Source organism: Coloeus monedula (genome assembly GCF_965178545.1).
Source record: "Coloeus monedula genome assembly, chromosome: 17".
NCBI lineage: Eukaryota > Metazoa > Chordata > Aves > Passeriformes > Corvidae > Coloeus > Coloeus monedula.
In genome coordinates this window covers 10177696-10194927 of record NC_138797.1, presented here as the reverse complement: position 1 = coordinate 10194927, position 17232 = coordinate 10177696, and the positions used below count along the sequence as shown (strand labels likewise).

General features: G+C 47.7%; 1 protein-coding gene across 1 annotated transcript in view; it reads right to left on the bottom strand.

Moving 5' to 3' along the window:
- Window positions 1–4186: 4186 nt before the first annotated feature.
- Window positions 4187–17232, bottom strand: part of LOC309579510 (peroxidasin homolog) — a gene marked incomplete at both ends in the record, with an annotated part of 42396 nt that continues 29350 nt past the window's right edge. The window contains 11 exons of the mRNA XM_082292893.1: window positions 4187–4282; window positions 4439–4532; window positions 4879–4993; window positions 5767–5975; window positions 6536–6670; window positions 7133–8636; window positions 9888–10045; window positions 10805–10913; window positions 12483–12639; window positions 13805–13917; window positions 15096–15254. Coding sequence (XP_082149019.1) covers window positions 4187–4282; window positions 4439–4532; window positions 4879–4993; window positions 5767–5975; window positions 6536–6670; window positions 7133–8636; window positions 9888–10045; window positions 10805–10913; window positions 12483–12639; window positions 13805–13917; window positions 15096–15254 — 2849 coding nt within the window. The remainder of the gene's footprint in view (window positions 4283–4438; window positions 4533–4878; window positions 4994–5766; window positions 5976–6535; window positions 6671–7132; window positions 8637–9887; window positions 10046–10804; window positions 10914–12482; window positions 12640–13804; window positions 13918–15095; window positions 15255–17232) is intronic.

Genomic DNA, 17232 nt, shown 5'->3' with positions numbered 1-17232 from the left:
CACAGGGGAACTCACATCCCAGAACCACCAGGGTCTGGTGCTCATTCAGCTTCCATCAGAGATGGGTCCCACTCAGAATCAGGAGATCTTTGCCTGATGCAGGGCCAGCATGGCATCCAGAGCCAAGCCCTGGAATGCAGCCCCCAGCTCTCATTGTGTCAGCACAGCCACACTTCCCCAGCCCTGGTCACACTCGGACACTGACGTGCTCCAACCCCCCTCCCAAATCCCACCGCCCACAGCCATCAGCCAAAGGACAGAGATTCCCCCCTCACATCTTCCATGTGCACTTTAAGCCACCTGGAGATCGCTGCTCTAGTGAGAAATCCCAACTCCAATCCCCCAGCCACCACCTGGACTTTGTCATTTAACTGTTCCATCTAATTAGTGGGAGTTTTGTGCCTGTCAACTCCACTCCTGGCCTTGAGTCCATTGTTTTGATCCTCCTCTGCTTGCAGTTGGTCTTTGTAGCTCATTTTGGGTGTGTAGTTGGGATTTAAAAGAGGCTGCTTAAAAAGAAATATGAAAAATTAATTGTAGAAGTCTGGGCTGCCGACTGCAACCGTGTGGGGTGTGAGGAACAAGCTGGACCCACCCTTGGGTCAACAGCTCTAGACATGCTGTATCCTGCATCCTGGGTGTCCCGTGATGGCCAAAAACCTGCAAAAGGATTTCCTTGTCTGGGTTTTGGACTCAGGAATTTCCTCACCCTCTTCCAGGCACAGACGCCCAGGGCAGAGGGCAGGAATACAGAGCACTCCTCAGCGTGGCCTTTGCATTCCTGAACAGATGAGAACTGGGAAGAAAGGGAGTCTTTAATAAAATATTCTGCTCCCTCCTTATCCAAGTAGCACCTGAATATACGGGTTAGTCCCCCAAGATCTGCCCCCGTGCCCAGCTCACAGCCTCGCCCCCAGTGCCACACAGGGATGCGCAAAGTCTCCGTGCATTTTTCCCACTTCAGCATGAGGAGGGCAACTGAGGATGGGGCACAGAAGGGTTTGCAAACCAAAGGGAAGGGACATCCCCTCTGCTGTCCTTCTGCAGCCCTTGAGACCAATGTGCTCCTCACGTCACACTCCATCAGGAGCAAAAGGGGCTGGCTGGTTGTGCCCTGAAAGATGATCTGATCAGATCCAGCATGGAACGTTTGTGCCTCACTGTTTTGAATGAGGACTTGCTGAACGTCTGGTCTGCAGAAGGAGACTGTGACCTGATTTACCTTTATTGACCTATGCCAGATTAGATTCTCCAGTGGTACCAGCGATAGACAAGTGCAGCTGATTTCCAGCACGAAAGGCTTTGGATCTTCATTTGCACCTAAATGAAAGAGTACTTCCAAATGACAAACATCCCTGAGGACTAAATACTGCCTCTGAGCTGAGCCTACCAGACATGCAGAGCACAGACTCATCCCTGCAAACCTCTGTCTGCACAGGACACACACACAAAGCTCAGCTCCATGCCAGGAAGGAGATGATAAATCACAACCTTTTTCTAAGATCTTTTTTATTTTATTTTATTTTCCTATTCAGTTCCAGGAGCATCCCTGCTGCCTTGAATCCCTTTTGGTACTATAAAACACCTAAAAAAAGTAAAGAAGAAAAAGCATGTTCATAGAAGTTTCTGGTCCTTGTGCTGTGGGAAAGAAAGTGGAAGGAGGCAGGAAAAGTGATAAAGATAAGGAAGGTACAGAGATCTGATGGGTCAAGTATTTTCTCTTCAGTCCCTGTGGCCAGCTTACAAGGATGTATTAAAAACCAATCTGTCCACAGATTTGGGGTTGTGGTGGGTACACAGGGACTTCAGTTCTAGCACCACTAAAGAGCACCTCCAGAGAGCACCAAAACCAGCAGACCTAAGCAGCAGAGCTGCCTACACAGCCCTGGTTTGGCTGCAGAGCACTGGGGAGCCATAAACACAAACAGCACTTTGTGTACACCCGCGTGTCAAACACCACAGCGTGGCCTCCCAGCCTAATTGACAGAAACCAGCAGCTCCCTTCCACTAATGAGAGTGCCCATTACACCTAATTAGCTGAAGTTTTATTCCAGGTCCTGTTACGTTTACACTCGAAATACATCTTCCAGCAAAGAGCCTTTTTGGAGGGGAAAAAAAAAGGAAGAGAAGCATAATTCCAATTAAGCCCCTAAAGGGGCAGAAAGTTGGGGAATGCAGGTCATGCTGAGGAAAATGGTTTTTGAGAAACGGTAAGTCACTCGTGGGGTCAGAGAATGTTCCACTTGTCACCAACGACTGGCAAAGCACAGCTGGAGATCAAGGGTGGCCACACCATGCCTGGCACCCCATCCTGAAACACCCAACCCTGAGGTTCCTCTTGGTCTTTTTGATGATGTCAGAAGATGACTGGGATTTCTTCTGGGGTTCATGTTTCTTTATCTTTTTTTTTTAGTGATTTTTCCAGATGCTTCCTGGCACCACAGTGCATTTGAGAAAGGTTTTGCCTCTTAATGAATTGGTTTGGATGGGTGTCCATGGGACAGTTACGACAAGGAGTGATGGGTGACGACAGAGGTGCATGTGAAGAGGAGCGGAGCAGAACAGTGGCATTAAAGCAGCTTCAATTTGTCTCTGTTTCCTGGGGGCTGTGGAAGAGGCACCTTGGCAGACTCTGGGCTCTCATCATCGAGGGCAGAGCTCATCCCCAGGAGGCCAACAAGGGCAGGAAGGGTCCAGGGGCTGAGGGGCTCGTAGACAGTCAGTGCAGAGGGTTCAATGCAGGCAAAAGTACAGTGGTCCTGGGACAGGGAGTGGTATGAGAGGTGTGAGAGCAGGCACAGCATCATGGGGTCTCATGGTGGCTCTCTGAGCCCTGTAGGGGTGGGTTGGACTGGCTGGTGGAGAGCAGGAGTGCAGGTCACAGGGCACCTGAAATGGCACATGAAAGCAGAAAAGCTCTGTGGGAGCAGCTGGAGGCAGAGCGAGCTGTTTGAACAGTGCCTGGCAGGTCTGGGGCAGGGAAACCTTTAAACCCACAGTAAAACTTTTCAGGGACCCTGCAAACACAGGGCTCATCAAGGATCTGAAACAATGGCAAGGAAAAGCCAACCTGAAAGTCACACTGCACTCTTTGTCACATTTCTGAAGCAGAGTCACTGAGGAGAAAATCTGTAAGGACCAAAACACCAAATCATGCTGAAAGACAGCCTGGCCAACCTGGAGGCTTCCCTTTCTGGATTCTGCTGAGTTTATCAGTACAGATCAGCCTTTGCTTGCCCCATCCTTTAATCTAACTTCCAGAGAATGAATGCTCCTTCTAGTACACACTGACTGGCAGAACTGCACTTCTCAAAACTCCTCTGCTCCTGTCTCTGGAGAAATCATTTGCAACACATAAAAACCATTCAACACCTTCTCCAGACTGGCAGGTGCCAGGGAGCTGTTCAGCCTCTCTCTCACAGCTGCAGAGATCTCCATGGGAAGCAGGAGAAGGGAGCTCAGGCTGTGCTCCCTGTGCCCATGAACACCTGGAGTTCTGGCAGCTCTCTGCCAGGACTGTGCCACTGCTGAGCAGCAGCTGGAGTCCCCAGGCTGGCAGGGGCTGACAGGGACTTTACACAGACACCTCACAGCTGTGCTGCCTTGGCTCAGGCAAACAGAAGACTGGTGCCTTCAGGAGTGAGGAGCACAGTGACTCATGGGGAGGGGAAATCTCTGCCAGTTTGTAAGCAAATGATGGATTGCTCCATCTGCCCAAATGTCCTTGTTTCCCTGGGGAGGAACCAGTCCATCCACTCCATCACCGAGCTTTGTGATATCTCTCCCCACAAAGGTCCTTCAGAGGCTGCTGAATTTGGGGTTAGGACATTAAATGTTGTTAGAATAAACCTACCCAGCGTCACAGGAGAATAGGCCCAGGAGACGTCACCCAATCCACCCGGTCCATCCTATACTTATGTCTTTCCCCATCTTTGCCAAACCAGTTCTTAACAGACCTCCAGGAATGGATACGCCACCACATCCCCAGACAACCCATTCCAGTGAGTCACTGATCATTACCAGCAGAAACGAGTGTCTAACCTGCTGCATTTAAATCTATTTCCTCATGTCCCATTCGTCACCTCATTGCTCCATTCCTTCCTGCATGGGAACACTGCTGAGGTGTCCCCCCACAGTGACCCCACTGGGCCCCAGCCCAGAACAAACACACTGACCTTGTACGTGGTCATCTTTTTCTCCATTTGTCCCCAGTCTTCTTGCCCTGTCCACGTGTGCTGGTGTTCCTGTGGTGCCACCTCAGCTGGCTCTCTAGTGCATTCACCTGGGGGTGAGAAAGCAGCAGCCCTGAGAGGAGTTTGCACCACTGCACAGGTAATCTTTAACCTGTCCCAAATACAAGAAGAAAATGCTGGCTCAAGTTTTCTTCACTGAGGTTCATGACTCCATGAAACACAAACATTGGGACACCAAGTTTTACCTGTTTCCTTAGAGAAGTGACTGTCTTCTCCAGTTCAGCCACAAGGGACTCAAGATTCTCTCTGGAGGAAGGGCTTGGGGAAGGCACCTCGTTTCTGGGGTTGGGGATAAAAAGTAAAAAGGGTTATGCAAACAGCAGCTTCCTGGGTGAGGGAATCATTCTGCCTTCTCCAACACCAGCCTCCAAGTGAGCATCAAAGGGAGGGGCCCAGCTGCCAGATTCACCTGCCAAGGGATGCCAGCCAAAGAGCCCCTCAGCCCAGGTATTTACTCATCAGAGTTGGGCTCTGCACTGAAGTGTTGGAGGACTGTCTGAGTTCAGCATCTCTCTACTGATCCAGCCCTACCCCAAACCTCTGCAAGGAGCCAGATTCAGAGGCCTGAATGGACTATTAAAAACTTCTGTTTCATAAAATGGAGGTAGAAGGGGTGATACTACACCTGGGCAAGTCAGCCTTGTGCCTGGCAGGGTTTTCCTCCGGGTAGCTGAAGCCAGGGGACCTCTTGCTTCGGAACCGCTGCGAAAGAGCCCTGAATTGCCCTCGTGTCCGGCAGTCTTGGAAAGGAAGGGAAAGTCTGCAGTGAGCACTGGTGTTAAAGCAGGACTGCATGAATTTCAGCAGCACAAGGCAGTGCTGCCCTCCTGCACTATCCACCCTGGACACATCTCTTGGGCCAGAGGAAAGGAGGCAACAAAGGTGTGGAACAGGGTGTGCATCACTCATGGATTCCCATGTGTCAGATGGACATCTGCACCCGGAATGCAGCACAGAGGGACCATGGCAGGATCTGTGCTTTAATGGCAGAGATTTAGGCTCCCAAATGAATCTGTGAAGTGGCACGTGGTGGGGATCATGTCCTGTTTCAGTCTCTCCCCCAGCCAGAGACCAAAGCCCTCAGTGAGGTGGGGCTTTCAGACAGATTAAATGAAGCTAACAGGCTTCCTAGAGAGGTGGCCAATGTCCCAAACCTCTTGGGGTTTAAGAAGTATTTGAATATTATAATAATATTAATAATAATAATAATAATGATGATGACATAATTAAGACATAATTAATAATTTGCTTTAACTTTTGATCAGCCCTGAATTGGTCAGGCGGTTGGACAGGATGATTGCTTCAGGTCCTTCACAACTGAAATATTCTATACTATTCTATTTTATTCTATTCTCTTCTATTTTCTGTTCCCTTTGCACCCATTTGCTGACACAAGGTTCTCATGGTGCAGCCAGAAATCAGTTACAATGCCATAAAAGCTGCTGTGGTGTGTGACAAATGCCATCCAGAGTGATGCCCACACCAGTGAGTGCCAGAGCATCCCTCTCCTTACTCTCACAACAGTCCTGCCACAGGCGCAGGTCCACGGCAGGAATCTCCTCACAGCTGACCATGCCCTGCAGGTACGATGCCACCTGGAACACATCTCTCTGCAGCTGCTGGATGTGGTCACTGTTGTCACAGATGACACGAGCAAGGGACGCCTGTCTGATCTGAGTCAGCTGCGCCGGCGTGAAGACTCCAGGGTTCTCATACCAAAATCTGCAGTGGGGTGTAATCACAGCATGACTCAGGAGTGGGAGAAGAGAGAGTGAGTGAGTGAGTGAGTGAGTGAGTGAGTGAGGCTGGGAGAGGAAGAAGAGTTCCCCGACATCTGTGTGGCAGCACCCACACCCCTCAAAATGAGCATCTGCTCTGGTGTCCGGTGGCTGCAAACACAGATGGCTTTTTCTGAACCCACAAACCCCCATGCTCCTGCCCTAAGTGCATCACCAAGCAAAGACGTGTCTCGTTCACACAAGCAGCAAACAGGGATTATAAAAGAGCTCCTGCGGACATTTTCTAGCATTTTCATGAGATATTGGGAACATCCTCAATGATTCCCAGTGTTCTGCAGTGAAATGAGAATCACTAAATCAAGAAAGGACACCTTGACAGTAACTGTGACAAGTGCTTTTGCAAATACACTGGACAGAGAACACTGTTCCTCATATCATAAGACAATAAATAATTAAAAATTACAGATTCTGCTTCTTCCTGTAAGGCAAAAAACCTCCCAAACAGAATAACCAAAGGATTTGGGGTGACTCGAATGATAATACCTGTCTCCATCTCTCAGCCTTCTGAACTGAGTCGTTAACAGGCACATCAGTGTTGGTCCCGCTCTGGTCCCAGGGACAAGGTCCTCCACCATCAGTGCTGGAAACAGGTCAATATTTTTGGTAGTTCCGTATAAACTGCAGGATAACCAATATAAAAAAAAAAAGTTAAGAGGATCTCAAAGAGTAGAGATAATATAAATCTGATACCAACATAGAAATTTGTATGTCAGGAACTCATCTGGACAATATTTTTAATGCTTCTATCTAAAAGACAATGGGATAAAGACCTGCCCTGGAAGAGGCAGCCAGGGCAGATTGGACGCAGTTTAGTCTGACTGGAAAATAGCTCCAAGGCTCAATCTGCTCCCAAGCTATACCACAGCAGTGCCTGACAACATTCCACCCAGAACCAGACTGATCACTTGGAGAAACCTCATTTGTCTTACCCCATTGTTAAACCACAGTTATTACCCTATCTTAACATCTGTGGGGGACAGTATCTGGGAAGGTTATTCCATGGGTGTACTGGAAGGAGCAGGAACTTTTCACTGACTGGTCTCCAGTAATTTCGATGCTTCCACATCCAGGCTACAGTACCTCCTGAGCTTTTCTCTGATCTCCAAGTTCTTTATCTCATTTCTGAGGTCCTCAAACTCCTGTGCAGAGGAGAGGTTGCAGAAGACCCTGAAGTCATTGTAGGGTGGGATGCCGTGGTCTCGCCCTCTCTGGATGTTGATAGCAGCCAAGTCCAGTGACACAGAGTGTGCCATGGAGAAGAGTTTCTCCGTCAGCTCCATGTTGAGGAGTTCAGTGGGCACCCGCATTTTCCCAGGAACCCCAAATAGCCCACGAAGGAGGGGGTCAATCCCCCCTTCCTGCATGATCCTGAAAGGGGAGAAGAAGGCCTTGTGCAGGGGGATGTGGCCTTGTCGGATGGGCTGGAAGGTCTCATTCAGTCGGTACAGGATGGGGTTGATCAAGGTGTGCCCAAAGCGGAAAGCGGCCGTGGCAAAGGCGTTGAGAATCCCCGCATTGACATTGGGGTTGTAGCCTTTGTACTCACCCAGCATCTTCATCCCAGCCTCCCCAAGGACCTTGGGCAGCCACTGGGCATAGGTGATGTGCTGCATCTGGGCACCCACAATCTTTCGTGCCTCATGGTACAGGAGATCCCCATCCCAGTGTGGGTTGAGGGTGGCCAGCTCGGTGGCAACGCGGTTGTGCTCCCTGAACCACAGCGTGTGCATGGCTGTGAGCCCCAGCTGCTCGTTGGCGCGGTGGTCTCCTGCCAGGAAGCACGGCACGGGGCTCTCGTTCTCATCCCTCATGCACTCTGTGGGTGGCCCCACAGCAAAGGGAAGGAGATGCTTCCCCGAGCTGGGCACAACTTGCCCTCGCTTCAGCAGCCCTTTCTGGCCGCTCAGATCCCGCAGCTCCCGTGATTCCTGCTCCGTGCTGCCATAAACGTTGGAGGCATCAATGTAAGATGTCAGGTGGTTGATCTGCTCCCTGGCATAGACAGAGTTCATCAGCAGGGAGGTCATCCCGCTGCCGCACACAGGGCTCGAGCGCACAAAGAACATGCAGCGCCCGTTCCGCACGCGGGGGTCGTTGGCGGGGACCGTGATGGAGAAGCAGGGAGGGTCATTGCTGCACACCTCGCTGCAAGGGGCTCCGTCTGAGAAACGGGACATGCTGATGGCTGCCACCGTCTGGTCCATGTCGTGGTCCAGGAACTGGCCCCACTGCATGAGCATGTGCGTGAACTGGTCATCGGGGGTGATGGTCTCGGTCCCAATCATGGCAGTGGAGACAAGGCGAGGTAGAGGAAGGGGCAGATCTCTGGCATCTTCTGCCAAGGAAAACCCTCGGGGGAGGTTAAATCCATTCTGGTAGGCAGGTTTGAGGAGCCTCTGGAAGGCTGTGAGGGACGCACCCCACATGGGGTGCTGGAGGTTGTTGCAAGAGCCATCGTGGGTCCTGTACTTCTTGTGGAAGCAGATGTCAGAGCAGTTGGGCGTGCGGCGGTGGGCAGAGCAGCCTGACAGGTTGGCGATCATGGTCAGGTAATGAGGGGACACCAGGTCATTGTAGCGATAGCCTGCAAAGGGAAGGGCAAAGCACCAGGTCAGGCATCACCTGCAGCCTCCTGATTCCCACTGTCCCATGGAACAGCTCTGTATTCAAATCCCTGTCAGGATAGGCATGGGATGGCCAGGGCTCTGAGCATGCTTTTGCTGTGGAATTTATGGGAAACAAAGGAAGCACAGGATAGCATCAGGCCCACAAAGCAAAAAAGAAGGGGGAAAGAGTTTAACTGCACAGAGCTGGAAACTTGTCACTGGCAGAGCAAACTGTGGGGGTGGTCTCAGTCCCTATTCTAGGTTTATTTTATGGCTCCCTGGGTTACTGCTGCCACCATGAGCTCCATCACCCACCCAAGCTCTACGTGACGAGCAGCAGGAAGCCGTGGGTGACTGCCAGGGCGCTGCTGCACTGAAAGCGCTGGATGATGCTGCATTGTGTGGATGCTGACAGGGCAATGAGGAGGAGAGGCTGGCAGTCCAACCAGCCCAAACCAGACCTGCTGCCTGGAGAGAGACTCCTCACACCCTGGAATACATCCAGGCAGGAAAAAATATTTACAGGTCCCAGACACACATGCCTGTTCCATGATGAATCACACGTATAGGTAGAAGCATGCAGAATGTTTGCTGTATATCAAGGAAGTCCCAGGCAGCAAGTTTTGGGGTCCAGCTGCTGCATGCTTGGACCTCGTTAGGTAATTCTGGCATTATGTTGCTTTGTTGTTTGCTATCCTGCTTCAATAGAAGGAACCTGAGCTGCTGGGACTTACCTGAGTTTGTAGCTAAGAGGTCAAAGTAGTAGAGAGGAGGGATATTCCCTCTTCTTCTGAACAGCACCCAAATACCCCAGAGTTCACAGCATTGTTCTCGTTGCCATTTGGAGGGCAGGAAACATCTCAGACTATGCTCTTGAGGGTCTGAGCTTCAGACCCACAAGGATATTCCTTCATCAGCTAGTTGGTTAATATTTTTTAAGGAATAGGGCTTTTATAGCCGTATGAGGAACCTTTACAAAACAGGGATCTCAAACCATTGCCTGGGTATCAAATCAGTTCTGTGAGCACAAGACCAGCCCTTCAGCTATTAAAGAAACCATGAGACATAGAAAGAATTGCCACCCAGACAACACATTTCATCATATACCCAACATTTATAGGGATTTTTTATATACCTTGGCACATTTTAAACTTCCTGGATGTCTACACATCATTGTTTTCATTTCATCCTGAGCACAAAATTAAGAAGGGAAGTGAAATCTCTCCTACCTGTGACATTCATGTCCACGACCAGCCCTTGCTGCACATGTTCCTGAATCAGCTGCAGGGTCCTTTCAAAGATCTCCCCTGCCCTGGCTGTCTCGATGGTGTAGGGGTCCCTCGGGTAGCGGAACAAAGCCAGGAGGTCATTGGGAGTCTTGGGGCGCCTATTTCCAGGAATAAAAAGTGATGCAGGATCATTAAAATTAATCAACTCTGCTCAGGGCAGTGAGACCCTACAAGCGGCAAGAGTCAAGCTCTAAGCCTGGTCTAGTGCTTGGCCCCCAAATTAGTGCATAAGACCAACGTGGCTTGCCTGCACATTGCAGATGATTAAAGAAGGGAAGTATTTCCCCAGGAAAATGCACATATTTAATTCTCTCAGTATCTCTGGGTTTTTTCTGCTATAGCAATTTATTTTTTCACTTTTCAACAGCTGAAACCCAGAAGGTTTTGGGCTTAACACAAACTATCCATCCTTCCAATAAAAACATATATTGGGGTAGAAGAGGAGGGAATCATATTCACTTGAGAATTTATTTTTGTATTGAGGAAATTGTTAGAATTTTTATATTATTATTTCTGTTCACCCTCCACAAAGTCAGTTGCATTCATAAAATGACTACTCTGATTATTTTCTCTTTTATTCACTATCTACAGAACCAACTCCAGCTGACAAAACGCAGATAGAAGTGACCTAAGAGATGATGCTTGTGTATCTCATTTTTCCAGAGTCCCAAATGCCTATTGGGAAGCTCTATCACATCCTACATGGTGCAGCTTCAACCTCCAACACTCGAAACAATCCCGTAGCTTTCATTTGCGGGCTGTCAGTGATAAAATGAGCTTTCAGAAAGCTTCCTTTCTTGTGGGTTTTCAACACTTTTCTGCTTCAGGCCCCAGCTCGAGGCACCTCCCACACTTACTTGCTGAAGAGCTCGGTGCGTGTGGAGTTGATGGCGTGGTCCACGCTGCTGATGGCCTCGCGCAGCGACGTGGCCACAAATGTGTCCCCGCTCCGACCCACGTCCGTGGCTTCCCCAAGCACAAAGAAACAACAAAACACCCTCAATTTACTTGGATATTATTTGGCCCTCCCAGCTCAAGGGTGCACCAGCACCAGCCCCAGAGTGACCTCACTGCAGAACAAACTGCGTTTCCATCTGCAATATCAACACCATGAATTTATTTTTAAGACAGATATCCTGAAGAATGTGAACTGCCTGAAAAAGAAGGTGGCTTTTTCAGGAGATGTCTGTGGGCACATATTCAGGGTTTTCTCCTGTACAGCTTTGCAAAAAAAAAATGTCTGTTTTGGTTAGTGGTTAAATTGTAAAAAGAAAATGTACAAATCACAGTGGCTTAGCCCAAGATAATATATTTACTTCCCACAAAGGTACTTCTCAAATTCATGAAATTAATTTAAATATATTGCTCATCCATTAATTTTCTGTTTGTGGAACACTTTACTTACTAATTATTGGTAGTAATTAATAGACATTTATGATGATAATAATAGTTCAAAGTTAGTATAAACATCTCTGCTACATCATTTTAAATCAAAAATACCAAAGTTGTTGTTGTTGTTTCTTTAGAAGTAAAAAGACATCACTTCTTTAAAATTACTACAGGATGCATTTTTTAAGCCAGGGCCTTTGTCACAGCTGAACAAACCAGTTCCCAGTTGGCTACTGGTATATGCTACAGCCAGCTGGTGAATGAGGCACCAATCAAGAATAAACCAAGAAATTGTCTCAGGAATAATTTCAAACAACAAAGACATTTCAGACCATTTTCAGCTCCTTGCTTACAACCCCTGTATGGAAAATGTTACTAAATTCACCTAATAAGTGATTCACTATCCACTCTGGCTATTTCTGGAACAGCTCTTCACTTATATTTTGAACTTTTTTGTTTGCCTTTGATTTCTTTTTTCCTTTGACAGTTTTCTTACCCTCTAATAGGTACAAAAAATCCACTCTTGACCTCTGCTTTGACCAGCAGAGGAGAGTTACGCCTCCTTGTTCATTACATCTTCACTAACGCACAGAGCAGGAGCTTGAAAACCAGATTTAGTTCCCATTCCCAAGAGTGGTACATGGTCTAAGGTTGGACTTGATGATCTTGGAGGCCTTTTCCAGCCTTACTGATTCTATGATTCTATGGTTTTATGACTGAGCAGACATTTAAACCCCTGTATGTGCAGCAACAATGTCGTTCTGCTCCTGCCTCCCCCGGCGTGTGAGGTTTCAGTCAGATGATGATCTGTGAGCGTGTCGGAACATTTTAATAACTTTCTCCCTCCCAGCAGAGGCAATAACTACATGGACACTGACAGCTGGGCTTGCAGAAGGAGGTTTAAGACAACACCTTTGGCTTTGCAGGGAGCAACTGCAGCTCAGCTGAGCAAACAGCGAGGGGCAGCTGGGAGATGCGTGGGCTTTCACAATGGAGTGACTCCGATCCAAGGGACCTGTCTGCAAAGAAGCTGAAGAAATAATTTCTTACATAATTATCTGCTCAAAGTGTAGCTGTCGGCACAGCACAGCACCTCCTCACACAGGAGCCAGAGAAGGCTCGGGGAGAGCGCGGGAGATACGGTACCGGTGATGGTGAGCTGCATGGCACTCGAGGTGAAGCCAAAGGGGTTCCTTGCTATGCACTCGTATCTGCCCTGGTCAGCCACACCCAGGTCCTGAATGGAGAGGGTCCCGTCCTGGCTGATGTGGAACTTGCCACTCTCTGTGATCTGGATGCCCTCCTGTTGCACCATCAAAAGACAGAAGCTGTGTCAGAGCATAGAAAGCTTCCACTACCCCAGCCTTCAGCCTGCTCAGCAAACCCAGGGATGGATGTGATGAACGAATGTGGCCACCAGATGTTAGCATTGCTCTTCCAGGGAAACCAGAAAGAAGTCCAAGGATACCTGGTCCTGACAGGACCCACGGTGAGGAGGTCCCTGCTCTGCTCCTTCCCCTGGCCCAGCCCAGGAACTCCCCACGGGGCACAGACACCCCACACAGACACCCCACACAGTCAGGCTGGCTGGAACAAGTCCCAGACCCTCATGCCCTCACAAAAGTTTCATGGCACAAAATTAAGTCAAAATGTTTTCAGTTTTAGGCCAACCTGAAACCGATGGATTTTTGCTGGCCTTGAGCTGCAGATCCCAGCTTTTGCTGGCTCTGACTGCATCACTCAAACCCAACCTCTCAGCCTGGCTGGTGGTAGAAGTGACTTTAGGTTTTACTTTTCCATTTCCCTGCTTCTTAACATCTTTCTGCTGCCCTGTCCCAACCTAATGCTTGCTCTGATGCCCTTCCAGGCTTTTTTCTTCTGCTCCCACTGTTGGTTGAGCCCACAGAAAGCGGCAAGTTCACCTTCCACCAGAGATCTGTGGGGTAAGTGAGGCCCAAGCATTTTCTGTGCCTGTCCTTGCTCAAAGGCAGGGCAGGTATAAAGGAAGGTCCCAAGTGTTGTACTACAGCACAGCAGGAAAGAAGTCTGAAGAACTTCACCTATTGAATTCTTGGAAAGAGCAGCCAGGCTGCAGCATGATTCTGAGGGATTGTGGCTTTGCCTTGTCAAAACTGAAGCCAAAAAGCATCATCCAATGCCATCAGCATAGAAAAAAAATCGATTTTCAGGGTTTTTTTATTTTTTCCAGGGATTGTCAATCAAGTATTTATAACATCCTGGAATGTCACTGGCTTCAAGTGACTCTTTTGGAAGGAAGAACAGGAGAATATTTGCTGCATGGCTTTGAGCCTGAGAAACTGCAACGTTCTTTCAAAAACCCCAAATCAGTGGAAATGTTGGTGTCTATCCCATGTGTACTGCAAAACTGATGAAACTAATGAAGCTGGGAGAGGTGTTGAAGGAGAAAGTTGTTTAATTCTCCCCAGTGACATGAAATCATCACGTACCTTGACCCAGGTTATGGTGGGCCGAGGGTCTCCCTGGGCAGCGCAGGAAATGGCAACGTCCTGGCCTGTCTCTGCCACCAGGTCTTGGGGGGGATGCAGGAACACGGGGATCACTGTGCAACACAGGGAAAAAAGCCACTGGGGTAAGAAATGCATCAAGGAAAATAGAGAAATCTGTGGGTAAAAAACCATCTCAGCACGGAGAAAGCAGAGCTGCTGAGCTGCTGCTATCGCAAGGGCTCTGCAGAGGGGCAGCCGCTCACCCTGTGCTCTCTGTCTCGCTGCCAAGCTCTTTTCATTCATTTACGTAGTTTATGTTCATTATTTTCTGCTCCTCTGTGTCTCTACTTGGGGCAATTACGCAGGAATGTGCTGCATCATTTAAAATCCTTAATTCAAAGGCTTTCTAGAAAAGATGCTCCAGCTGAAACAGGGATCATGACTTGTTTTGGGAATTATCGGATGAGACTCTCTTGAAGTATTAGTCAGGCCAGATTAAGTAATTATATTGATCTTCCTGGTCTTAAAATATTCTGTGAATTCTGTGCTTGAAGCTTCACTAACTTATGCTTCTAGAGAGTTTCCTTCCCTCCAGTCTACCATTAGTAAAACCCTGCCCTATTTGTGAACAAGCAAGGAAGTTTGCTTATTTAGAAGGGTTATTTATAAGGGAAAAAAAATAAAATTAAACAAAAGCTTTAAAAAAATTAAGGAAAAAAGAAATTAAGCCTTAATTAAACAAAAGCATCCCTGTGTGACTTGTGTTTTACAGAGTCTTGATTTTAGAAAACCTAAATTTAGATTGAACCTATGACCTGGTAGGGAATGTTTAAGACAAATGTATCTAGAGGCCGGATTAAATGTTTGCTAGAAGGAAACATTATGTTTTGCAGAATATTTTGTTTAAGAAAGAATTTTACTCTTAATTTTGCAGGAGAGACAAAATTTTAAAATTTATATATATATATATGTAAGAATTTAATTAATACACTCTATTATTATCCAGTTTTTCCTTTACCAAAGCAATCTTCCCAATGATCAACTCCCAAACTGCAGCAGCTTATTCCAATTTACAAACCTTGCCACTCTGGCAACCTCTCTAACATTTCCCACCAGCTGATGGAGCCCTCATGGCTGGATGTCTGTTCCCAGGGAAGCGCAAAATCCCAACCCATCGGGAAGGGGGCAGCTCCCTGCCTGCTCCCTTTATATAACCATAACCTTGTTATGGTTATTTACCATAACACCAAATCAGTGTCACACCTCTGGCAGCCCCTTGTGCCCAGCTCACCTCGCGGGGTGACCGAGAGCTGCACCGGGAGGGTCCTGACGCCGATGGCGCTAATGGCGTGGCACTCGTACTGCCCGTGGTCGTGCAGGGCCACCCGGCCCACCCGCAGGGTGCCCGTGGACAGGACGCTGTGCCGCCGGTCACTCGGCAAGGGCCCACCTGGGATAACGAGCAGCTCGTTAATTCCCCATCCTCATCCCATCGATGCCAAAATGGTTTTTGGTTTGATGTATTCTTCATGTCTGCTTGTGGCTCTGCAGACTGTTGTTGTATAGTTCTGTGGTTTCCTAACTCCAGCACTTTTCCTATTAGGCAAACAAATTCCTGAGGGCCAGTTCTGATCTTGCTTATTGGGGAATCAAGGACAAGGCACCTTGCCAAGACATCTTCTCATTTATTAGGCATAAACAACTAGCGAGGAGGGAGCTTCAGAACGGGTCGAACCAAGAGGGGGAATTACTTCATTACCTGTGTTTCTAACTGGGGATTATTGTCACTTATGCTAATTTGCTGAATTTATAAAATTGTACTTGCCCTATGCCCCAACATATGCTTCAACAAATGTGCATATTCAATGCATTTTCGGTGTGCAATTTGCCATATTTGCACCTGGAGGCCTCCAATCAAAGACCTGATTTTATATTACTTCCTATATTAATATTGTCTCAAAAGTGTTTTGTTTTGTTTCTAGATTTTGAAGGCATCACCATCACTGGAAGGGTCTGTGTGAGTTACACATTTCATTTCCTTTCCAGCATCAATCACCCTGAAATATCACCTTTACACAAAGAGTTGTCTGATCAGCTGAGAAGAGCTGGAACCCTTTTTTCTTTCCTCCTAAGTATTTTCTTAGTGCAACCTGCAGATTTTTTGACCCCTGATGGATAGCAAATCACTCTTCAATTATCCAAACTGTCTGTTTCATCAAATAAATGGGAACATTTGGCATTGTCTTTCTAAATATGTTGGTCTGATTTTCTGGTTTGGAAACTGTTGTTTCAATATTTTCTTGATTTCAGGAGAAAAGCTGAAACCTAAATTGCTTTAACAAACCCAATTAACATTATTAAAACTCATCAGTTTAACAACTTTTTTTTTTAGTATTCCATTTCCCTCCATTTATTCAACCTCTATTTATTCATTCCAAATACCAAAATCCCCCCATGCTGTCAAAAGTGGCTTTGAGATGAGCAATGCTCCACCACTTCCCCTCCTCTTGTCCTGCTTTTAGCATGTGAAAGCGCTGTAAAGCCTGGCTGACTTTTGATTTAGGATTTCTGAGTGCAAACCTGGTTGCAGAGCAGTTATGAACCTTACTTCTTGTCATCGTGCTCCTTTCCACATGCCTAAGATACATTTTCTGGGAAGTGGAGGAAAACAGGTTAAAGGAGATGGAGAACATGCTGGCAGAGCAGAATTTCAGCTGGTCCTTCTTAACTCTGTGTCAGGGCCATTGCTGTGGAAGCTGGAACACAATACCCACAAACTCCACAGCACTAAACCATTAATTACGGCTTGTGAAGCATAAGGAAAAGTTGGAGGACCTCTGGGCCAAGCATTATTGGCTCCTGTCCCAGAAAGTGTTGGATGAGATCAGTTCAGTGGAGCCAGCGCTAACAATTATTTGAGACTTTAAAAGTTCACCACCACCTGTTGTCCCAAAATCCTTTTTCCTAAGCTAAGAGAAAACTCTGAGGTGTGTCAGTGAATGGTGCCCTTCTGCAATGTGTGTCCCCAAGGGCAGCAAATCAAGGACAATGACAGAGAGCTGGCACATGGTGGTACAGCAAAGGGAAGTGGTGGAATCATCATCCCCAGAAGTGCTCAAAAAAAGTGTACATTTGGCATTTAGGGACACAGTTAAGTGGTGAACATGGCAATGTTGGGTTAAAGGTTGGATTTGATGATCTTAGAGGTCTTTTCCCACTCAAACAATTCTGTGATTGATATCCACTGATCTGGAGTGTCCAGACCTTGCCTTTTCAGAGGAGGTGGGAAGCCTCTGCAGGAAGAAGTGTGAGGCTTTCCATGGGTTCCATGCTGATGAAAACCATCACACTCCTACCTTGTGACAGAGATCTAAGAGGCTCCTTCCACAGTGCTTAACACCATCCTTGGTGATCTACAACACACCTCC